The 22,482-nt window shown below is 36.9% G+C and overlaps 1 protein-coding gene across 1 annotated transcript in view; it reads left to right on the forward strand.

Moving 5' to 3' along the window:
- Nucleotides 1-2,954: 2,954 nt before the first annotated feature.
- The window catches only part of gramd1bb (GRAM domain containing 1Bb), a 138,828-nt gene continuing 119,300 nt past the window's right edge, over nt 2,955-22,482 (forward strand). The window contains exon 1 of the mRNA XM_052582489.1: nt 2,955-3,364. Within this exon, the coding sequence (XP_052438449.1) occupies nt 3,228-3,364 (137 nt within the window). The 5' untranslated portion in view covers nt 2,955-3,227. The remainder of the gene's footprint in view (nt 3,365-22,482) is intronic.

Below are 22,482 nucleotides of genomic sequence, written 5' to 3' on the forward strand. Positions count from 1 at the left end.
GTGTGTGTGTGTGTGTGTGTGTGTGTGTGTGTGTGTGTGTGTGTTTTTGTGACATATCAGGACACAACTCTGTATAATGACATGGGTATGACACAGGTATTACAAGGAGAGGGTGACTTATGAGGACATAACCCATGTCCTCATTTTCCAAAACACTTATAAATCATACAGAATGAGGTTTTTGGAGAAAGTAGAAATGCTTTCCTGTGAGGGTTAGGGTTAGGTGTAGGGTTGGTGAAGGGCGATAGAATATACAGTTTGTACAGTATAAAAACCTTTACGCCTATAGGATGAACATACTTTTTACAAAAACAAACATGTGTGTGTGTGTGTGTGTGTTGAATTATTCCCATCAGGAATTCATAATATTACTACATCCTGTTGATTAATGTTTGATGATATAGGCATTAGTATTTATATTTGTATGATAAACAGTTTCAATTCCAAGTCTTCACATAAAATCTGGCTCCTGAAGCAAAACCAGGTGTGCAAATGCAACACTCTGAAAAAGTGGTATATTTTATAGACAAATAGCCCTGATGTTCTGTTTAGATTGACTTCGCTGTATTTATGGTCCCAGAGGCTCTCGCGCCAAAATATAAACTTTGGCTATAAATTATTCTAAGAAGTTCCTCTGATGTACTGTAGCCAGAAAGCAGATATTGTTAAAGCATTAACCCTGTTTTATTAAAGTAGTCTTGCACACATGCAAATGTGAATCTGTTCTAGTAGCTAATGATGTTTATGTCTGAGTTCGATCTGAAAAAAAAAAAAAGTTAGAGAAAATGTGTGAAATAATAATAATAACAATAATTATACATCTGAATAAATAGCTGCACAAATGCTATATTTTGTGAGAGAATATTTCCATGTGAAAATGCATTTCATTTATTTATATTGTACACCTGGTGCGACTCTTATGTCGTCTCTTATGCTCCACAGAAAACATGACAGACAGACATTTAGACACATACAGCAGTACTCTGGCTGTTGGGCTCTCAGCCGCACATTTTTTGTTGAATGCTGCTCCCTAGTGTTTGAAATATTTACATTCTACAAGCTATTGAAGACCATTATTTGAAATTGTCAACCAAAATGCCAGGCAATAAATAAACCAGCAGGTATGGAAGAGCATTAAGACCAGTTAAGACTATTAAATAAATCAATACTGTATAAATGTTGTGATGGCTAACAGTTCTGTTGAACCTTATGTACTGAAGACTAGGAGTACATGAGTACTGATGAACAATAGTTCAATAGTTTAATATCACGCATACATTATTCTTTGTAACATGAAGGGTTAATACATGCTCTCTTGTGCTAAAGCTTAAAAAATCATTCAATCAATAAACAACAAAACTTCTCTCAGTTTATCTTTTCTAGGAATGAGAGAAATCCTTACTCCTAAATCCTTAGCTAACATGAATCAATAATGTCAAATTCTAGTAACACATCTATTAATCTCAGTTAATATTAATTTCAACATTTACTAATATTACCCAAATCCAAAATTGTATCTGTAATTATTAGGGCTAACATGAACTAACAATAACAGTTGTACTTTTATGAATTAGTGTTAACAAATATTAATAAATACTTCAATTAAATGATCAGTTTTAATCAATGCATTAATTAATGTTTCCTAATGAACCTTATTTTAAAGTGAAAGCATGATTGTAACTTTAACTACAATAAAAATATTAGCTGGAAATACAAAAACTAATTTCAAATATTTAAAAAAAACCTAATGTTAATCCTATCCTATATTTAATTAATGATAAATAGCACTGATATAAACCATGTAAGAATCAAAGTTAGGAATCATTAAAAACGATGGCTGAGTTTCATATACACATGCATGTATAGCTATTTTTGCACACTTCCATCTTCCAATCTTTTTTCTTGTGTCTCCTGTGACATACAGATGATGAAGATCACATTTTGTGACCCAAATTAAAGCACATTTCACCATCTGCAGGGCCTAATTGCGCAACCACTATAAAGTTAAATGGAGAAGTTAATGAGATGTTATATTTAACAGCCGTTCTGCATGGTCCTTTTTTAAGAAACCTGCATACTGTACCAACAGAGCTCTGAAGGCGTTCATCAGACAGCTCACCTCTCATCTGTGTTCATATGAATGCACTTCTGTCAGATGAGGGGAATCCAGGGGATCATTGAGCTCAGTGGCTTTTACATTTCCAAAGATTAATGGCTCAGTTTTAGTGATCTGTCAACAGAGACCTGTGGCCCATTTGTGAAAGGTGCATTGAAAATTTCACCCTAATTATTCTTTTTGAGGTTAGTGATGGAGTTGAGAGGAAATTGTGTCTGAAGGAAAGCTGGATTAAAGAAAACAATGAGAAAGAAAAAATATATTACAATCTTTTGATTATTTTAATATATTATATTATATTCAATATATAACTATTAATATATAGATGTGGCATAAGCATGAAGTAAAAAATAAAACATAAAATAAGATTTAAATATTTTCCTGACACCCTCAATACATGATGCGTGACTGCACATTATTTATAATTATTTTCCAAAATATTATTTTTAATATTTTAGAAACTTTTTGGCAATAATAGCATGAATTAAATATCAAATTAACCTTTTACAAACCTGAATGGCTTAAATACTTTAATTAGGATTGTCAAAAAAAAAAAAAAAACATTTATTTATTTAGTTTTACAAAAATATAGTGTAGGAGCACTATCAGTATTTTTAGAGAAAGAGAAAGTCTGTATATTTTAAATCTGCTTATTTTTATAATTGCAAATAGATTACAGTGTTAAATAGTATTTGCATAACATTAAACATTACACGTATGTTTTATTTATTTATTTATTTTGCTGTCCATCAGAGTTCCAAATACAACACATTATCTGTAAAATGATCTTTGATTTCATGGCCTGATGCAGACGCGCATGCGCGCCGGTGAGCACAGCGCGTGACACGCTCCTTTAATTTTCCCGGTAATCATGAGAACGATAGAGTGCTCTTCTCTTATCCACGGGAGGGAAAAGCTGACGAAGGAGTCAGCAGAGCGTCTCTTCACCGTTTCATCACCTGCTGTCCCGCCATGGAAGGAAAATATGTGCTGATTCCTCTCTGCAGCGCGAGCGCTGAAGATCTATAACTCTGGAAGACAGCTGCGCTTTTCATTCTTTCTTTCCACTCTTGATCTGAGGACTGAAAGAGGAGACAGCAGGTTTGGATAGATGGCGTTTGGACACCTTATACCGCAGCTGAAGCTGGAGGAAGCGTCTGAAGACAGTCTACTGAAGAACACTCTGAGACCCTTCACTCATCTCCAGAAACACAGCAGCTCACCTGGGAAGAGCAGAAATCAGCACAGGTAAGACACTGCTGTGCTGGGCGATCGGTGGTTTATATATAAAAAAACAATCCTGGACAAGAGCCAGAAAAACATTATAATCAAAGTAAATAATAGCTCAATATTGACTAAAACCTAATAATTAATAGAAAATAACACTGAAGTAGTGGTAATAATATACTTAAATATAATAAAATATTTGGATAATAATAATAATAATAATAATAATAATAATAATAATACAATTAGTATTATTATTTGGTTAAATCGTACATCCATATTAATAAAGTGATTTAATGACTTATATATATTGTTACAATATTATCACAGAATTTATGTAATTACTTTAATCCCATGATGCACTCTTCACCAGGATGTAAGAAAAGCGTGGTCAGATATATTAACAAATGATTTGTCTGATTTATGAACAAATATAGAACAAAGGACACCGCAGACATTGGTGTCATTGTAGTGCACAAGCTATATTTCTGCTCCTCAGCACATGCCTGTGCATGATGTTAGTCAATGCCCCACTGCATGCTGGACTAAAGGCAATTAGTGCACCTCAGGAATGTGCTCAGATTAGGGAAAGCTGTCTGAATATTTCATCACATTTCTTCGAGCTCTTCCCAGGCAGAGTCATGTCTAACAAGAAAATCAATTTGCCCTGATAATCTCATCTTGTCCATGTTGGGGATCACAAATTACATTTTGAGCCTTGCCATTGATCCTGAAGAGCTGCACTCATGTGAGTCACGTTTAAAAAAAGATCCTTTTAGAGACTCGCACACTAAGGTATCGATTCTTCAAGAGGTTGTAACATTAGATGTGATCATCTGTTTCAGTTTAATAGAGCGTGGCTTTCAGGCCTCTTTAGGACATCTTATATGTTTGTCTACAGAAAGCAATAACTAGGACCCAATCTGCTCTTTCAGGGACTAATGGCAATTTCATACATGGCATGAATGTTTATCTCAAGATTGTCTGTGCTTTAAATACAAAATATGGACTGTGACAGCAAAGGTCCCCTCAAGGAGTTTTAAACCAGTCAACAAAGCCATTGTGACAGAAACTGTATAACCCAGAGACTCATGCAACTGGATTTAAAGGCATAAAACTTTAAAATGTCCACATTTACTCCCCCTATTGTTGTTCCAAAACTTTTAGATTCTTTCTTCTGTGGAACACAAATATATACATACTGAAGAACTGTTCCAAAACTGATTTTAGAAAAGAGTCTACAATTATACTCTTGCACATTGATATGCTACACAGTGTTTTTATGGAAATCATTTTTACATCACTTATAGTTATTGTTTAATCTTAAGTGGCAGCCTGGCAGCTTTCATACTAACATTTTTAGCCACAGCACTTTGAAAATGAGGTTAACGCACACACCAGCGCTTTGCCGTTTTTGCTTTAACTATCTAATTACTTAAGGCCAAAGTGCTTCCAAGTTTAGCTGCCCATGTAATCTCTCTCTCTCTCTCTCTCTCTCTTTCTCTTTCTCTTTCTCTCTGTTCTTTCTGTCTATTGTTATAATATGGGGGCTGTACTCAGCACTAAACATAATCTCTTTTTGTACATAAAAAGAGATAAAAAGAAAAGCCACAAAACATGAAAAGCCCCCAGAGCCATATCAGACACTTTTTATTAATGTATGGGCGGTTTTCATTTAACTTCTTTTGGACTGATGCCCTGCATCACCCACTGAGTGTCATTAAACAGCTTGAAAGATCAAAGACCATTTTTAATTGAACTCTGACTGGATTCGTCTGAAAGAAGAACGTCATATACACATAGGATGCCTTGAGGGTGAGTCATTTATGGCCCAATTTTCATTTTTGGGTGAATGTTAGTGTTATAGTTAGTGTTGCAGTATCTTTATAATCGTGTATGTGACAAATACAAATCTTGAATCGTGAATCTAACCCTTTTAGTAATTTAAATGTATTTGTGTGTGGGTGTCCCCTTTGTCATTTGTTAATTGTACAGTCCCGGTAATATAAGGGCTGGGTGTTGTTTGTTAAGGGAGTTTTTTGGGTTGGAGATTCCAACTGTTAACATCTGAAACCTGGACCTCCATAATTTCTTTCCTTTATTTGTGCATTTTATTTTGTTTATATGACAAAGTGTATGTAAAAAAATAAAAAAAACAGTCATGCTTTCTGTGTTCATTGGATGAATCCTGACAATACCATTATATGAAGTCTAAAAGAGTCATGTTAAAAGGAAGATGGATAACCACCCTACTTTACTGCTGCTAGCTCTTCCCCTGTAGTGGCTGTCTCCTGAATGAAAGCCTTTTGAGTTTCTTCTTGTCTCTTGATGTCCTGCCATTTGTCTTGTTTTGTACCAGATGCATCACCATTGCAATGCACACCTGCTGTTCCACACCATCATTTTGGACAATGCTGTTGACTCTGACTTTCTTGAACTTCTTGTTTGAACATTTTATTTATTTCCACTCACACTGGGACTCCCAATGGGACGTCTAGCTTTTGAGGTTCCAAAAATGAAAGAACATCAAGCGTTGAGCTTAAGGCAAAGACTTGTTGGCCTTTGTGGGTATAATAAAGTTGCATTTTAGAGTCATATCTAGAATTATGCATTTCATGTATTAAAGGGACGGTGCAGTCAAAAATGGAAATATCATCATTTACTCATCGTCATGTCATGTTAAACCTTCTGACCTTCTTTTATTGCAGCATGCACAAAGTGTCTGAGGTGCAGTCACATTTACAGCAGCACTACATACTTTTGTGGATAAAATCCAGTCATTTCTATAGGAATCCAATCCTGTCTGGAATATATCCCTATGTAGATTTCCAAATTTCCAGCTAACAAAATGCTGCTTGGTTTGAAAGTGACTTCTGTGTTTGATGTGCTTCAATGGCAATAACTAGGACCCAACTGGTTCTTCCTGGCGATATCACACCTGGCCTCGCCTCAAGGAATCTTATACCGGTCAGCAAAATGAATATGACAGGAAATATATTATCAATGTCATAGTTCATATGACTTAGTCATAATTCATCAAAATACTGTCATAATTTAACTATTAACCATTAATACTAATGCAGAACACACAAGAACATATTAGTTTAAACATTTAAACAGTTTTTGTCTATATATTGGAAATTAAAGGGAACAAAAACAACACTAAACTCAATTAACTTTAATACATTATTCAAAATATAATTTTTAAATGGTGATTTATTTATTTTTCTCATACAATATGTCATGAGACACAATAAACAAAAACTAGATTTTACATCTTCTATACATTGCACATTTTTCTATATGAATGAAATTTGGGTGACAACATGATTACAGAAGTTACATTTTTGGCCAACTGGCACTTCAACATAACGTGTAATTCGACTTTGGTCGTTCTTTTTGTGCATGCATATAATCTTCTTGAATACGCCATCCTTAAATACCCATGGGAATTGTTGCTAATGCTGTGAGTTATCAGATTAAATTCTGCTGAAATCCATGTTATTATGTTGTTTTGGCTGTATGCTACATTATACTCAATCCCTAATAATGATACATGATTCCAGTCATCTGCTGCAGTGCTCTATAATTATCCAGTTTGAGTTTGAGATTACAGGGCCGAATGAATGTGTTCGTGTGAAATTTGTGAGTTCAAGTCAAATGATTAAGTGAATGGATGTAATGCAAACAGACAGTTGAGACTGGTGTGGTGTGACGTTCATCTAAAGATGATTCAGAGATCGCACATGCAGTTCTTAACTTGTTTTAGGATGTAAATTCCAGGTGAACATGTATAGATGTACAGAAATAGATTTCTTAGCCGAGGGCTTTAGATTTTGGAGGGCACCTTTGTTGAAGCACAGAGGAGAGAGATATTAAGAGCCTGATAACTGCCTCCTCATGCTTAATACAAGCCGTCTGTCCCTAGATCACTTCAAATCCTGTAACCAATATTGTTAAGCCTCTTTGCCATCGCGGTTCCCGTAATAGGGTTAGGGTTAGAGAATTCTTCAGAGACACTTTAGCTCATCAGCATCCTTAGTTTATTCTCATTTCTATTCCAGATTCTTCAGCCTGAAACGCCCCCTCCTCTACCCTTCACTCATACTCAGTCGTTTTGCTTTATAGGTATTGAGACATTTTGCATTTGATTTGTTTTGCCGCACAGTAATTGGTTTTAATTTTTAAGCTAAAGCTCCAGGCGAACCTTACAAAGACGGTTTTTATTACTGGGTTAATGATGTGCTGGTCTCAGATGACATGTCCACAGTCTGTTCTTGTCAGTTTTTCTGATACATATTGCACAAAAAAATGTCAAGCATTGACAGAAAGCACTTTTGAGTATAAAGTAATTACTGGATTTTCCAAATTTTGTTCATGTAGTTTATGAGATGACTCTTATGAGGCAATTATTTTAGTTGATCTTTATTTTTTCCTTAAAATTACTAAGAGAATTGTTCATCGTTGGCAAAATTGTTAGGGGAATGTGGGGAAAAAACAATGTAATGCATGTAAAAGAGATGCTTATATTAGGCTGCTTTTGCAAATTAAATTAGTCTTCAAAGTTCAGCTCGGATGCATAACAATCACAGTTTTCCTGTGGCACTTTCCTCAATGCTGAACATTTCTACACAGGAAGTTTGATGATAGTTTTCAGCTACACTCATCCCTCACTCTGGAAAGCATGTAAAAGTGTAAGCTGTCCTCCCTCCAGAATAAATGAGCTTCTACTGTACGAGAGAGCAGTAAGTGCAAACCGCTCTCCTCCAGCCAGCGCTGGGGTTAAATGATGTTAGCTCTGATGATATATGCTTTGATTGAATTGTCTTGACTGCTTTGTGAAATAACCCAATAAGGGCAAAATAATTTATGGATGTGCTGGGATTTTTTTTATTATTGTTTTTTGTTTTTTTTTTCAGTATAAAGTACTTGGGGGAGATATAATAATCAGTGGGTGGAATTTTGTTATCTTTTAATCTTTTTTTTTTTTTTTTTTGCAATATGAGTATAAAGTTCCTCCTTTTTTTAAAACAAGTTGTTCAAATCGACCAAGCAGCTTATTAAAATCACATGAGTAATTCTAAGCTTTTTTTTTTAATTATTATTATTTATTTTATATTTTTTTGTAGACAGTTTTTTTTTAATTGCAATTTTATTGTGAGGTGCCCTGGACCTGAGGGACCGAGGGGTTTCAGAGGGTCAGCTTGTTATGTTTATTATGAAGAAGATTTTGAACAACTGTCTGAGGCATTATTGTTGGTTGCATTAGCACTGTCATATCTGGCTATGACATGTCACAAGCTCTCTCACACATTTATCATCATCGCATATTTATTTATTTATTTTTGGAGGACTTAATTTACATATGTGTTTTCAACAACCAGATTCATTTAAATTTACCAGTTTCATTTGTAATGTGTCTCAGACCGCCTCCTAAAGTAGTTTAACTAAAAGGCATTTACACCTGGTCTTTTCACGATCAAATAACTATATGGTCGGAGAAATATGTAAACAGGCACATATTTAAGTACGGTGTAATGTTTAACACCAGGTACTATAGGCCAGGGTAAGGGTTAGCATCTAATTGTACTTAACTTACTGTTATCATTGTAGTAAGTAAATTTAATGTGTAACATACACTGAAAAAATTGTGTAACTAAATTTTACTGTTAAGAAAAATACATTTTAACTGGAGTCAGTCACCATTTCACCGACTTTAACTTTCATTCTTATAAAAAGATATATGTTTTCTCGATAGAATAATTAATTTGTTATGGTAACTTGTAAATCTTTAAAAACAGAGCTACTGTGAGCTGTGAGTCAATGCTTTTGTTGAAGTCAGGCTGCTTTATTACAACTATAAAAATGTATATATATATATATCAGAGATGGGGACTCGAGTTTGAGACTCGGACTCGAGTGCGACTTAAGTCGCACAAACAGTGACTTCAGACTCGACTTGAGACTCGTCCTCGAAAGACTTCAGACTCGACTCGGACTCGAGCTCCGGGACTCGTGAGTAATGTTAATTTTTAGTAAACCTCAGATGAGCTCGCTGTTAGAGTTGTGACGTTCGCGAACGAACCGATTCTTTTGAACGGCTCATAAACATGAACGATGGGAGCCGAGTCACGGCTGGAGGGGAGCCGTTCTTTCTGTCGCTCTTTTTTCCTATGCGTGTTTCAGAGCGCGTGTTTCACACAGATGCACACAAATGAGCTCCTCCGTGAGACAGAACAGTTATAGGGGCCAACCCTTTATAGCGTGATGATATTAGTTATTAGTTGTGCACGCATCCTTCACGTGAGTACTCCAGTGGAAAAAAACCTGCGTGCCTCTGTCATTGGGTAGGAGCGGAGCCATGACGTTTTGCACAGATATTCATTGCAGCCCACTTTGTTATTGTTCATTGACTTGAAGGGGCTGATGTCCTATTTGCAAAGTTTACAGTAGTAATAGTATGTAGACATTTCCATTTTATTTATTCTAATTTTATCTACTTTACATATTTTTGGTTCTCTATCAAAATGTTCTTGTGTGATAACAATGTTCTTGTGTGGAAGTGTTTGTAGTAAAAGCTGTTTTGCACAGAAATTCATTGCAGCCGGCTTTGTTTTTGATGTTTATTTGTGAGTAGGTATTGTATGAATAACATAAGTCAGCGTAGCTTTGTTCATTCTTAAGCCAGACAAGAGGTGTGCAGCTATACAGCCAGGACAGACAGAAGGCCATTACTGAATCCATAAATGCAAAATACAGATATTAACTTAAAAGTAAAGCATTCTTGGTGTTTTTGTCATGTTGCAATAGCCTGTTTACACTGATTATATACCAAAATCAAAGTTGATATTGTATGCTAATAAATAGAGTTGTCATAATAACATATTACATGCTTTGAATTCCTTATATATAGCTATGCAGTGTTCTAAGCAGCTTGGATGGGTCGCTGTACGTGATGCAACATTTATTATAACCAGAGACTTAATATAATAAAGAGACTTGAGATTTGACTTGGACTCTAGCTCAGAGACTTGAGACTTGACTTGGACTCTAGCTCAGAGACTTGTGAGCATCTCTGATATATATATATATATATATATATATATATATATATATATATATATATATATATATATATATGTTTATATATATATATATATATATATATATATATATATATATATATATATATATATATATGTTTATATATATATATATATATATATATATATATATATATATATATATATATATATATATATATATATATATATATATACAGAATTGGTGAAAAACTACATTACCCATGATCCTACACTGAAATATCCACCAATAAAAACACTAGAACTTGCACTGAAAGAACCCTTCTGAACCCTCCCATGAAGCACTGCGAATGAAGTAATCGAGTGTTTTACACATTTGACATTACACGTTTTAGGTACTACTTTTTTGATTACTTTTGACCTAACTAGTAATCACTCGTAACACACACACATTGGTTTATAATGATGTATTTGTTTCATGGCTTATAACTCTTTAACAAAGACTTTTAAAGTTACTTTGGAGATCCAGTCTGGGCTACAGTCACTTTCAGAATTACATTTTAAAATAAGTTATTTCATAAAAAAAAAGGCAGCTATAACTGTACAAACAGACTCGTGTAATCTTCAGTGGGAGTTAGACACAGTTTTTGAACAGTCAAAAGAGAAGGCGTAGATGTGATAACAAGAGAAGAGTCATGAGGCGCTAATATGCCTGTGTACCTCAGGAGGAATATTTTACCCAAACACATCTCTTCTGCAGGCCTCATTTTTCTGTGTTTCATATCTTCTGCTATTGGCAGCATGCTATGAGAACTCAATGAAAGCCCTAGAGGCTCGAGACCCAGCGCTGGGTTTCAGTTAACATAATCACAGCCCTCTATCCTGCCAAATCTAGCGTGCCAGCTTTCTCTGATTAGCTTCTGGCTGTGCCGACTTCAAAGCACTACGACTGTGAATTTTACATTTCCATCTCTCTTTCTCTGAGGTCCTGTCAGTGAGCGAAGCTCTGTGAACTACAGGATTACTTCTTCATGGTGGCTTAAGAGAGAGAGAGAGAGAGAGAGAGAGAGAGAGAGAGAGAGAAACATGAGAGGAAGCCAATGACTTAGATCTTCTTTTCTAGAAGTCTTCTGCTTGTGCTTGTGCTTGTGCTGGTGATGGTCTCATAGCCTGAAGCAAACCGTTCTAAGGAGTTCACAGCATTAAATAATTATGAATACACACACACACGCACTGTATTTGCTTCTTTATTTGTGTTTATCTGTCATCTCCAGTACTATCACTCCAGTCTCTTTCATTTGTAATAATTTAAGCAGTAGATAAAAAAAATAGATTTTTATACCAGTATCTTGGTTTCTACCTGGCACAGAAAGTGTACAGAAACTTGGTCATTCTGCAACTAAGCCTGTTAGCCACTTGGTGTCCTACTTGCACAAAGAAAAATGAAGACACTGATGTAAAAAAAAAAAAAAAAGCATAAAAAAAAAAAAACATATTCTTTGCATTAAAATATAAAAAAAAAAGCTCAGTGGCTTTTAATCATCTTAATTTTTTATGTATTTAAATATTTATCAAGTTATAATATGTGATTTCTGTATTTTGCGGATGTATGAAGTCAGTTCTCCTCGTCCTGTCAGAGTAACCGCAGCTATAGTGAAACATATTACCTGTCAACATGATCTAAATTTTATTCTCATTTTTAACAGCACACTACTCTTCTAATTATTGCAGTTAGTAAGATTTTTGTTAATGTTTCTGAAAGAAGTGAGAGGTAAAATTTAGGTAAGATTCATATAAATCTGTAATATTGATCCTGAACGACAAAACCAGTTTTTTTTTTTTTGTTTGTTTCTTTAGAAATATTGAGAAAATCACCTTTAAAATTGTCCAAATGAAGTTCTTAGCAATGCATATTACTAAATCAGAAATGAAGTTTTGATATATTTGCAGTAGGAAATTTACAACATGATATTTACTTAATATCCCAATGGTTTTTGGCATGAAAGAAAATTCTATAATTTTGACCCATACAATGTAATTTTGGCTTTTGCTACAAATATATCCCAGCGCACCCATGCTCCAGGATCACATTTATCCCTGTGATGCACAGCTGAATTTTCAGCATCATTACTCCAATCTTTAGTGTCACATGATCCTTCAGAAATGATCCCAATATGCTGATTTGTTGCTCATTTATTTCTATCAATGTTTATTTTTTTTCGCTTCTTATTTTCGTGGAAACCGTGATACACTTTTCTGTCACTGAATTGTATGTGTCCTTGCTGAATTCAAGTATTTATTTCTTATGAAAATCTTGTGTGTCTTTGTAATTTTTTTTTCGGAAATGTTTTTCTTGAAAGTGCTTTTTGTCTTCAGTGTATAATGCATTTTATTATTATTATTATTATTATTATACATACTTTATTAAATGTGTTCAAATACAGTTTACCTGCACTGTATGTTGCATTAAAGTCTTTAATCTTTATAGCTGTACTTCAGTAAACACACATCATACAGTATGATATAGGTTCGGTTCACAGCGGTTCACTGTACTGTGTCAGGGCTGGTGTCCCGCTGGGTTTAAATAAGGAGGGTTAGTGACTCTTTGATGCAGTGACTTTGCTTGTTTCTATGGATTTATCTGGGAAAGTATAATTGGGTTTTGTTGGCATGGCGACAGATCGCTCAGTGCTGAACTCTATTCTAAAAGTGCAATAATTACATTTATTTCTGTTCCTTCTGTTAGATGGATATATATGTCCGCATGTGTGCAGTTTATATGCAATGAAATATAATGGCGAAAAAGAAACATTTAATAATTAAAGGAGTAGTTCACCCCCAAATATTAATTCCCATAATTTACTAACCTTCAAGCCATCCTACACTGTAAAAAGTGATTTTTCTTTTTAAACTTGTAAATAAAGATAGCATTAGTTAAGTGAATTTAACAAACAAATACTATTTTATCTTTTAGTGTCACATTTAATTCAATAAGCTAATTGAGGTTTCGTTTTCAATTCAATTCAAATGGCCTAAGTAGAAATTAAAGTTAAAAATCTTAAGTATATTTTACTTGGAACCGTTTGTTATGTTTACAAGGATTCTTTAAGTAAATATCAAAGTTATGATCCTATATTTCCCATCATGCAACGGGGCATGAATAATAAAAAATGTACACTGTTTTATGGTTGCTTTTGTTTAGTTTAGTTGTAAGTTGTTCTTTGTTTTAGTAACATACTGTTTTGTGACACCTGGAGTTTATTTTGTACTAAAAATGACCCATTGATACTCAAACACTATTCACTGATTGTTCCCATCATTGTGTGTGGTGTACCAAGTACTGAAGTCTCTGTGTTCACTTGGTTACTCATTTTATTGAGTGGGCATATTTTCTTAAAAGGATAATGGCCTGTCAGCATGATTACGTGTTTAAAGTGAACCACATAAACTGCAACGGCCGTATGCACATTCATGACGAGATGATGTAAATGATGGCAAAGATTTCATTTTGGGGTGAACTAAGAAGAAAACCAGACTATTGTAAAATGGACATATAAATTCCACTTATTTGTGAGGTTTAATTTACATATTTATTTATTTATTTCCTCACCGTCTCAGAAACTGCATGCTACTGGAAGTCTCATACATGAATATGTATGTGCTATTTCAAAATTAGAAATTAGAATTTTAAAATTATTAAGTTATTATATTTTAAAGCTGAAAATAAGTGGGAAAATAACTGGGAAAGTATAAAATGCCTATTTTAGGGCACATAAAAATATATATATATATTGAAATATATATTGAATATACAGTCATAGAATCCATGTTCTTGCTTGTTGTTTTAACAGTGGAGTTATTTCTGGGATTTGTGCACAAACAACCCTTATTTTATTTTCACAGGCACTTTCTACAGTAATGTAGCAGCAGCTGACGGCTGCTTTGAAACATTGATGACAAATGCTCCCTCATCTCTGACCGTCTTCCTGATCAACACAGACGGAACATCACGCTGAGCATGATTCATTACATTCTCTTTTATGGCCAAGCATGACTCATGATTAATAACTTTTCATCCTTTTCATCTGAACAGTAGTTTTATTCTTTCATAAGAGACCTTTTTTATTGCCGGAATCACCCACCCTTGATATTGAAAGGCCACAAGAGGTTGATTCTCAGTCACAGTGGGTTAAAAGCTCTTGTGTGACTTTTTGATGATGTCAGCAGCTGACAGTGCGAAATGATTTCATTCTCCTGAAAAAAAAAAAAAATCAGTTCTACTATACTCTCTTTGTTCTCATAATATTCTGATCTTGTTTTGTTGACTTGACAACAGATGTGATCTTGTAACCTATTAATTTTATTAATGTTGTAGTTGGTGGAGGGGAAGCTCTGTAAGCCATCGTACCTTTTTTCTTAAAAAAACTAAAAATAGATTTCCTGTGACCTTGAGCCATGCATTCACATTCTATTCAAAACTTTGTTTACAGGTGATCAATTATCATCAGTTTCATAATTTAGTGTGTCAGTAGCAAACATATATGCATGATTTTTTTTTTTTTTTTTTTTTTTTGGCATGAAATAAGCTTAAGCTAAAATAATATGTAAGATCCTTCTCTAGAAGTCTTTTCAATTCTGCAAAATTCATTTAAATGATATTTCTACCTCATATCATCATTTAAAAAAATGCTTTTGTTTGTGCAACTTGAGTCAGGATATTAAATATTTTTTGGTTGTTTGTTTGTTTGTTCATTTGTTTGTTTGTTTTTACTTGAACAATACTAAGTTCATTTAGATTATACTATATGAAGCATTTTGTGTCGCCTGACAGAACTGGGAGTGTTTTATATATATATATATATATATATATATATATATATATATATATATATATATATATATATATATATAAAGCAATCAAAATGAACTATTAATATCTGTATTCTTATTTATAATAAACACAACAAATCATGACAAAGCTATATGGATTTATTAAATCTGTCATATCATTTGGTTTTCATCAACAGGGTTTATTTTGAGACATTTTTTAGTTATTGAATTTTGTAAAATTCAAAGCTTTATTTCAGTAAAAAGTGAATGTGAAACCACTTTGTTACTGGTGTGATGAGAAAACACACACACACACACATCCACTGGAACTGCATCGGATGTGTTGAACAAAATGGTTTATAACACAATCGCTCAAAGAATGATATGGAGAGCAGGACTGAAGTAGATTCATCTTTGTCTCAGTATTAGCCATTCACAAATCACATTCATTTCAAATCATGGATTTTCAGTTGATATGCAAATCCAGTGGTGCCAAATATGTGCCTCTATTCTGCTAAATGCGAAGCAAAAGACCAGTGCTATAAATAAGCCTAAATAAGAGCCAATAGCACACAATAGGCATAAACACACATTCAACATTCCTAAATATACAGTATCGTGCAATATATTGAATGAGTTTCACGTTCATGAATAAAGGTCCTTTTGACAAATAATTATTTCATAAAGAACCCTTATCATCCCTGGAACTTTTCCATTCCACAAAAGATCCTACAGAGAAAAATAAACATGGTGTGGGGTTCATTAGATCGTTCAAATGTTCTTCACACTAAGAATAAAATGGTTGTTTTATACTGATCATGAAAAGGAACCAAAAATGGTTATTTCATGGCATCACTATTAAAACCCTCTTTTTGTAACTTGTATTTCTCATCTTGCTGGTAATAATCAGGATCGCCATAAACTTAAATTGAGGTAACCAGAATGTTATAGAGATTTAAACTTACTCAAACCAGTAAGCAACCACCTACTGTAGCAACCTCCCTGAACACCCTAACAACCTCACAATGACCTGCCAGTCACCCAGAATAACCTATAACTGCATAATGACCTGGCATGTTTTTACTAAGTAACTGCATTGCTGGAATAGTGTTATTCCTGGTATGTTCTTGTTCGCATGAGCACACAGTTTCAAACTGGTGTTTTAATCAGTGTGGTATGCAGTGTTATTCTGCATTTATTTGAAAACCACTCTCCACACTTTTCCTTTTTTTTTTAAATCTGGCACAGATAACTATGTGTTTTAATTGCAGATGCTACAAACAGGCTGTAAAAAAAAAAAATATCAGCAAAGATGAATGCATGCACTTAATGAGATTTTTAATACAAGCAAGCATCATCTTCCTGTGCTGTGTATTTATGTGTGAAGACTTGTCTGTCACCCTGCCAGATTTCTTCAGATATTCCTGTACTGCATGATGTCAGTTGCTCTGGCAGTTCACAGGAGTTAGTGTATCATTTCAAAGGGGAATGAAAGAAACATTAAAGAAAGGCCTTTGGAATGATTGAATGAACTTTCTTATGATCTAGACTGATTTCTTTTTCTAAAACAAGCTCTTCCGACAGGAAGTCGAGAATATGCTTTTTATCCTTCATTTCACTGGAAATGGTCTAACAGAGACATAGTAAGGAATTTATAGGACTTAAAACTTGCAAAGTGACACTGTTAAACACAGTCAGTATGGACTGACCACAGACTGCTTTCTCATCAAGCAGCCCTTGAGCTGCATGAACTCCTTGAGTTTATGTAAAACATTGTGATCGTATTCTCCAGCATGATTTGAGAGTCATCCAAAGAGCTTCTTGAGCCTCAGTGTAAGCAAGAACATTTTCACTGTTTCACAGATTTACAGTGACCCATAAACAATTAATTCAATACATAATCTGAAAAAAAAAAAAAAAACATTTGCTTAAAATTAAAATGTAAAAAATAGTTTAAAAAAAAAAATGTAAGTGCAAAAAATATTTTAAAAATACTCATGTGATCACACTGGTTTCACACATTTACACCATATGAATGTTCCAAAACCATGTTTCATGTGCAGTTCATATGTTTCATATGAGTTGCACATGTGATTTTGACATGTGGTTTTTATGTAAGGGTGATGGATAGGAATATATACAGATATATAGATAGGCACACAGAGTCAATTGACAAATAGTAATTATATTTTATTTTAGGCTATTTTCAGACACATTTCTTTTGTCACTGGGTGAACATCTAGACCCTTCTTTTTCCCCGGGCGCCACAGCATAAATAGCTGCCCACTGCTCTGGGTGTGTGTTCACGATGTGTGTGTGTTTGTGTGTTCAATGCTGTGTGTGTGCACTTTGGATGGGTTAAATGCAGAGCAAGAATTTTGAGTATGTGTCACCATACTTGGCTGAATGTCACGTCACTTTTTCACGTTTTCTTTGTGATAAAGGTTACTGACTAATCCAGTTTCACCCTCATAACTAAGCAACTGACAGAAAGAAAACAAAATATTTTTATATCTCAAGCATCACTGGCTCATTATATGCATATAATGCTGCATTAACTGCATGAGAATATCAGTCTGTATGAGTTTTCCTGCTGGAATTGTCTTTCTTTCTTTTTTTTTAATTCTTTCCGCATTGATGGATAATTGATTTGCATGTAAAATGGCAAAATGGAATGATTCAGTAAGTTTATCAGTAGTTATCAGCATATTAATGTGCATGTAAACATGCTCGGATGACCTCTGAATGCTTTGTTTCTTGTTCGTGACATGATCATTGCTGTAAGAGCTCTCCACTGTGACACATGGACTAATTTCTACTGGTATCCATAACAAGCGCAATTTGAGATTCTATGACTATTCAGTTTGAATACAACCATTAATATCTGTCCTCATGCTTCCACATCTTGTGTTTTTAGATGAAATAGATGCATATGAACACTTCCAAAAGTGATCCCATATTCTCAGATGATCGTATGTTGTGCTTTTTTTTATATGTGTTTTTTTATAAGTCTGGCAGCATGGGCACATCGTTCCTCAAAGCATCCGATGCAGCTTGAGTTCCTGAAAAGGAACGTCTCAAGGTTACGAATGTAACCCTGGTTCCTTGAAGGAATGAGACGCTGTGTCGAACGCTTTGGGGAACATCCCTGACGAGACCGACTCTGAATATCGTGTGCAATCTGTCCAATGGAAGGGCATGACGTCACGGGAGGGCTGACGTAGCAACCAGGAAGCTATAAAGGCACGTGCCATGCAGCTGACTTCAGCTTTGAGAAGGGAAGCAAGCACCAGCAGAGGTACTGGGAGTATGGCTATGCGACGCAGCGTCTCGTTCCTTCAAGGAACCAGGGTTACATTCGTAACCTTGAGACATTCCTTTTCAGGAACTCGAGCTGAATCGAACGCTTTGGGGAATGATGTGCCCATGCTGCCAGACTTCCAAATCCCTGCCTAGTGTGTATCCAAAGAGCACAGCTAAGATGAGAGAACAGAATAGCCCGGAGTGGCTCGTATATCTAGGTCATAAAATCTGACAAATGTAGAGGGTGTGGACCACCCCACAACGTTGCAGATGTCCAAGAGGGACACACCTGCCGAGAAGGCCTTAGAGGCCACCATACCCCGAGTAGAGTGAGCCTTGACTCCCAAAAGAGGGGGAAGAGGAGAGGACTCATAGAATATGTTGATAGCCTCGACTATCCAACGACTTAGGGTCTGCTTAGATGCAGGAAAACCCTTTTCAGGAGGACCGTAGCAAACAAGCAATTGGTCTGAATTTCTCCACAGGACAGTTCTGTGGACATTTGCGTCCAGCGCTTGAACTGGAAACATACAGTTTAGCTTCTCCTGGTCTGGCTCCCGAAAGGGAGGTGGGCAGAAGGCCTGCAGTGCTATGGGTTGTGGTGTAACAGAGGGAACTTTAGGAACGTAACCCACTCGAGGGTATAAAAAATGCTATGGCCATACCAGGGGCAAAGTCTAAGTAGGTAGGGGCCACCGAGAGGGCCTGAAGATCTCCAGCTCTCTTTAGAGAAGTAATAGCCAGTAATAGGGCAGTCTTGAGGGTCAGATGTCTATCTGAGATATCCTGCATTGGCTCAAATGGAGCTTTACAAAGAGCCTCTAACACTACAACCAAGTCCCAGGGGGAAACACGGGACCATACTGGAGGTCTCAGGCTCAGCGCACCGCGAAGGAAATGTGTAACTAGGGGATGTCTACCCACTGACTGATCGTTGAAAGGGACGTGGTAAGCAGCTATGGCCACCACGTACACCTTTAAGGTGGAGTGAGTTAACCCTGCAGAGAGCCTAGCTTGTGGAAACTCCAGAACTGTACCAACTGGGCAGTTAACAAGGTCAAGCTGGCGGACTCTGCACCATGAGGTGAAGAGCTTCCACCTCAGGGCGTACGGTTTCCTCAACAACCTTGGTCAATCCCACTCAGGGGCCACACCCACAACTCCGGGCGAGGGTGAATTATTTTGCCCTGCGCCTGAGAGAGTAGATCTGTCCTGATCGGAATCTCCCCTGGAGAGCCATCGATGAGAGAGATCAGATCTGCGAGCCATACTGGGCCCGGCCAGAATGGGGCTACTAACAGAAGACTGACCCCGTCCCGGCGTACTCTAGTCAGAACTTCCGGGAGCAGAGCGATAGGGGGAAAGGTGTACAGACAAAGCCTCAGCCTGGTCTGTACCATAGCATCCAATCGAAGAGGAGCTGGATGAACTAGAGAGAAACAGAGGGGACATTACAATATCACTTGATATCATATCTACTTCTCTACTTCTCCACATCGGGGTGAAGCCCCCCTGCTTCCACAGTCAATCTCCCAGAAATAAACACTGCTCATTGTTGTCAGTGCGCACAAACACATGGTGACCTCTCAGGTCTGGGAGGAAACATTTCATTGCTCGATAGACCACTAGCATCTATAGGCAACTGGTACACCATGTCAGATGGCGACCGTTCCACAGACCGCGGGCAGGGTGGCCACTCATGACCGGACCCCAACCAGTGAGGGACACGTCTAACTCTAGCGTTACATGGCGACAAAGAGCTTCCAGCACCGGGCCCTGATTCAAGAACCAAGGTTTCTTCCATATGTCTAAGGCACGAAGGTAGACCTTGATAGTTCATAATGGATTCCCCCTCGGGGAAAATCCCTTGGTCTTGAGCCACCACTGTAGGGGTCTCATGTGCAGGAGGCCAAAAAGTATCAGGTTGGACACAGCTGCCATAAGCCCTAACAGTCTCTGAAACTGCTTGACATTGAGTGACTGGCCTTCTCTGACTCTTTTGACTGAGGTAAGGATTGACTCGATCCGAGCAGGAGACAAACGTGCCTGCATCGTGGTCGAATGCCACACTACGCCTAGATAGGTGGTTCTCTGAACTGGAGAAAGTACACTCTACTTGGCGTTCAGTCTCAAACCCAGCTCCCCCATATGTGCGAGACCAACATCTCGATGTCGAACCGCCATTTGCTCTAAATGAGCTAAAATCAACCAATCGTCGATAAAGTTCAGAATGCGGATGCCCTGCATACGGAGGGTAACCAGAGCCGCATCTACACATTTCGATATTGGTAGGCTTTGCCCCCGAAAGTGAACCTCAGAAACTTCCTGTGTTGTGGAAGGATGGATATATGGAAGTATGTGTCTTTGAGATCTATTGTGACAAACCAGTCCTCGGATATGATTTGAACTAAAACCTGTTTGACAGTGAGCATTTAGAACTTCATTGACATTACTGAGAGGTTTAGATGACGTAAGTGTAAGATCGGACGCAACCCCCCATCCTTCTTTGGAACTATGAAATACCGGCTGTAAAACCCGGACTCCCTGTCTAGAGGAGGGACCACTTCGATGGCCTCCTTCATTAATAGGGTATTCACTTCTTGTTCCATCACCAGAGCCTGCTGGGGGCCGACTACTGTCGGTGTAGCCCCATAGAATGTTGGCAGTGGATGGCCGAACTGAATGCGATAGCCTCTTTCTACTGTGTGCAGGACCCATTGAGATACATTTGGCAGTAGTTTCCATGCTGCTAACTAATGTACTAAGGGAATCAGTCTCTCGAGACTGATCTCTGGTGTAAGAGGCCCCCGAAGGGGCTGCAAGCGTCTCAGCTCTGCTATGCTCACGGGCAGAAATAACTGAGAGCAGTGCTCGCTGGAAGCCGCTGCACCCTTAAACTCTGACATTCTGTAGTCGTGACCAAAATGCGTCATGACTTCTTGGTCGTGGACCTCCCAGCCTGAAGTACGGCTCCATCGGATTCGGATTAGGCTGAGAAGTCGCTGGCCCAGAGCGTTGCTTCCGCCTCTGGTTCCTCAGAATTTAATGCAATCAAACAATCATACAAGTAAACATGGTCTGGATTGTGATACAATACACACTGAAGTTATATATTGAACTTCTCAAAATTAGATAACAGTCATTAGATACCTCAGAATCTAATGCAATCCAACAATCAGGCAAGTAAACATGGTCTAGAATGTGATACAATACACATTGAAGTGATATATTAACTTCTCAAAGTCATTACATTTCTCAGAATATATTGTAAAAAAACAATCAGACAAGTAAACACGGTTTAGATTGTGATAAAGTACACATTGAAGTGATAGAACTAACTCCTCCTTATTAAATGGAGTTTAAACAACCAGACAAGTGGTCGGGTATGGAAAAATTCACATCAAAATTGAAAATGATGTAATACACGCATTGCCTCGAAACTGCGCGAATAGCTTAGACACACAAACAATATTAACCCCCTCTGAGATTAAATAGCTGCTCATTAACGCTGCCCGTATAGTGTTAGGCATAATATTGTTTGTTGTTTACTGGGGCTTATGCAACTTTATGTTTGTGCAACTACAAGCTCGCTGACACCATCCATGTCAGTCTCCTTAGAGAAAGAAAGGCAGAGCGTCAAGCCCGATGCTCGGGGGGAAGAACTGAAGCTCGGGCTTCCGAATACACCGGGCAGATCTGATGGGAAAGGTGGGAGATAAGGACGTGCCGTCTCCATTCCCTCCAGCAGATCGATCTGCGAACCCAACGAATGCTGGCACCACTCTGCCTCTGCAAAAGCGGGACCGGCATCGCAAGGAATGCTGGCGAAGGTTCACTCCTCGAAGAGAGCCCTCCATGATCGAAGTATGTGAAATCATACGCAGTGCGCTTTGATCCTGGGCAGACCACGCACAGACTGTGTGTATCCCCGCCTCTAGTGTTTAGCTTTGTTGAGCAGGAAGG

The sequence above is a fragment of the Carassius gibelio genome, chromosome B18 (assembly GCF_023724105.1).
Source record: "Carassius gibelio isolate Cgi1373 ecotype wild population from Czech Republic chromosome B18, carGib1.2-hapl.c, whole genome shotgun sequence".
Taxonomy (NCBI): domain Eukaryota; kingdom Metazoa; phylum Chordata; class Actinopteri; order Cypriniformes; family Cyprinidae; genus Carassius; species Carassius gibelio.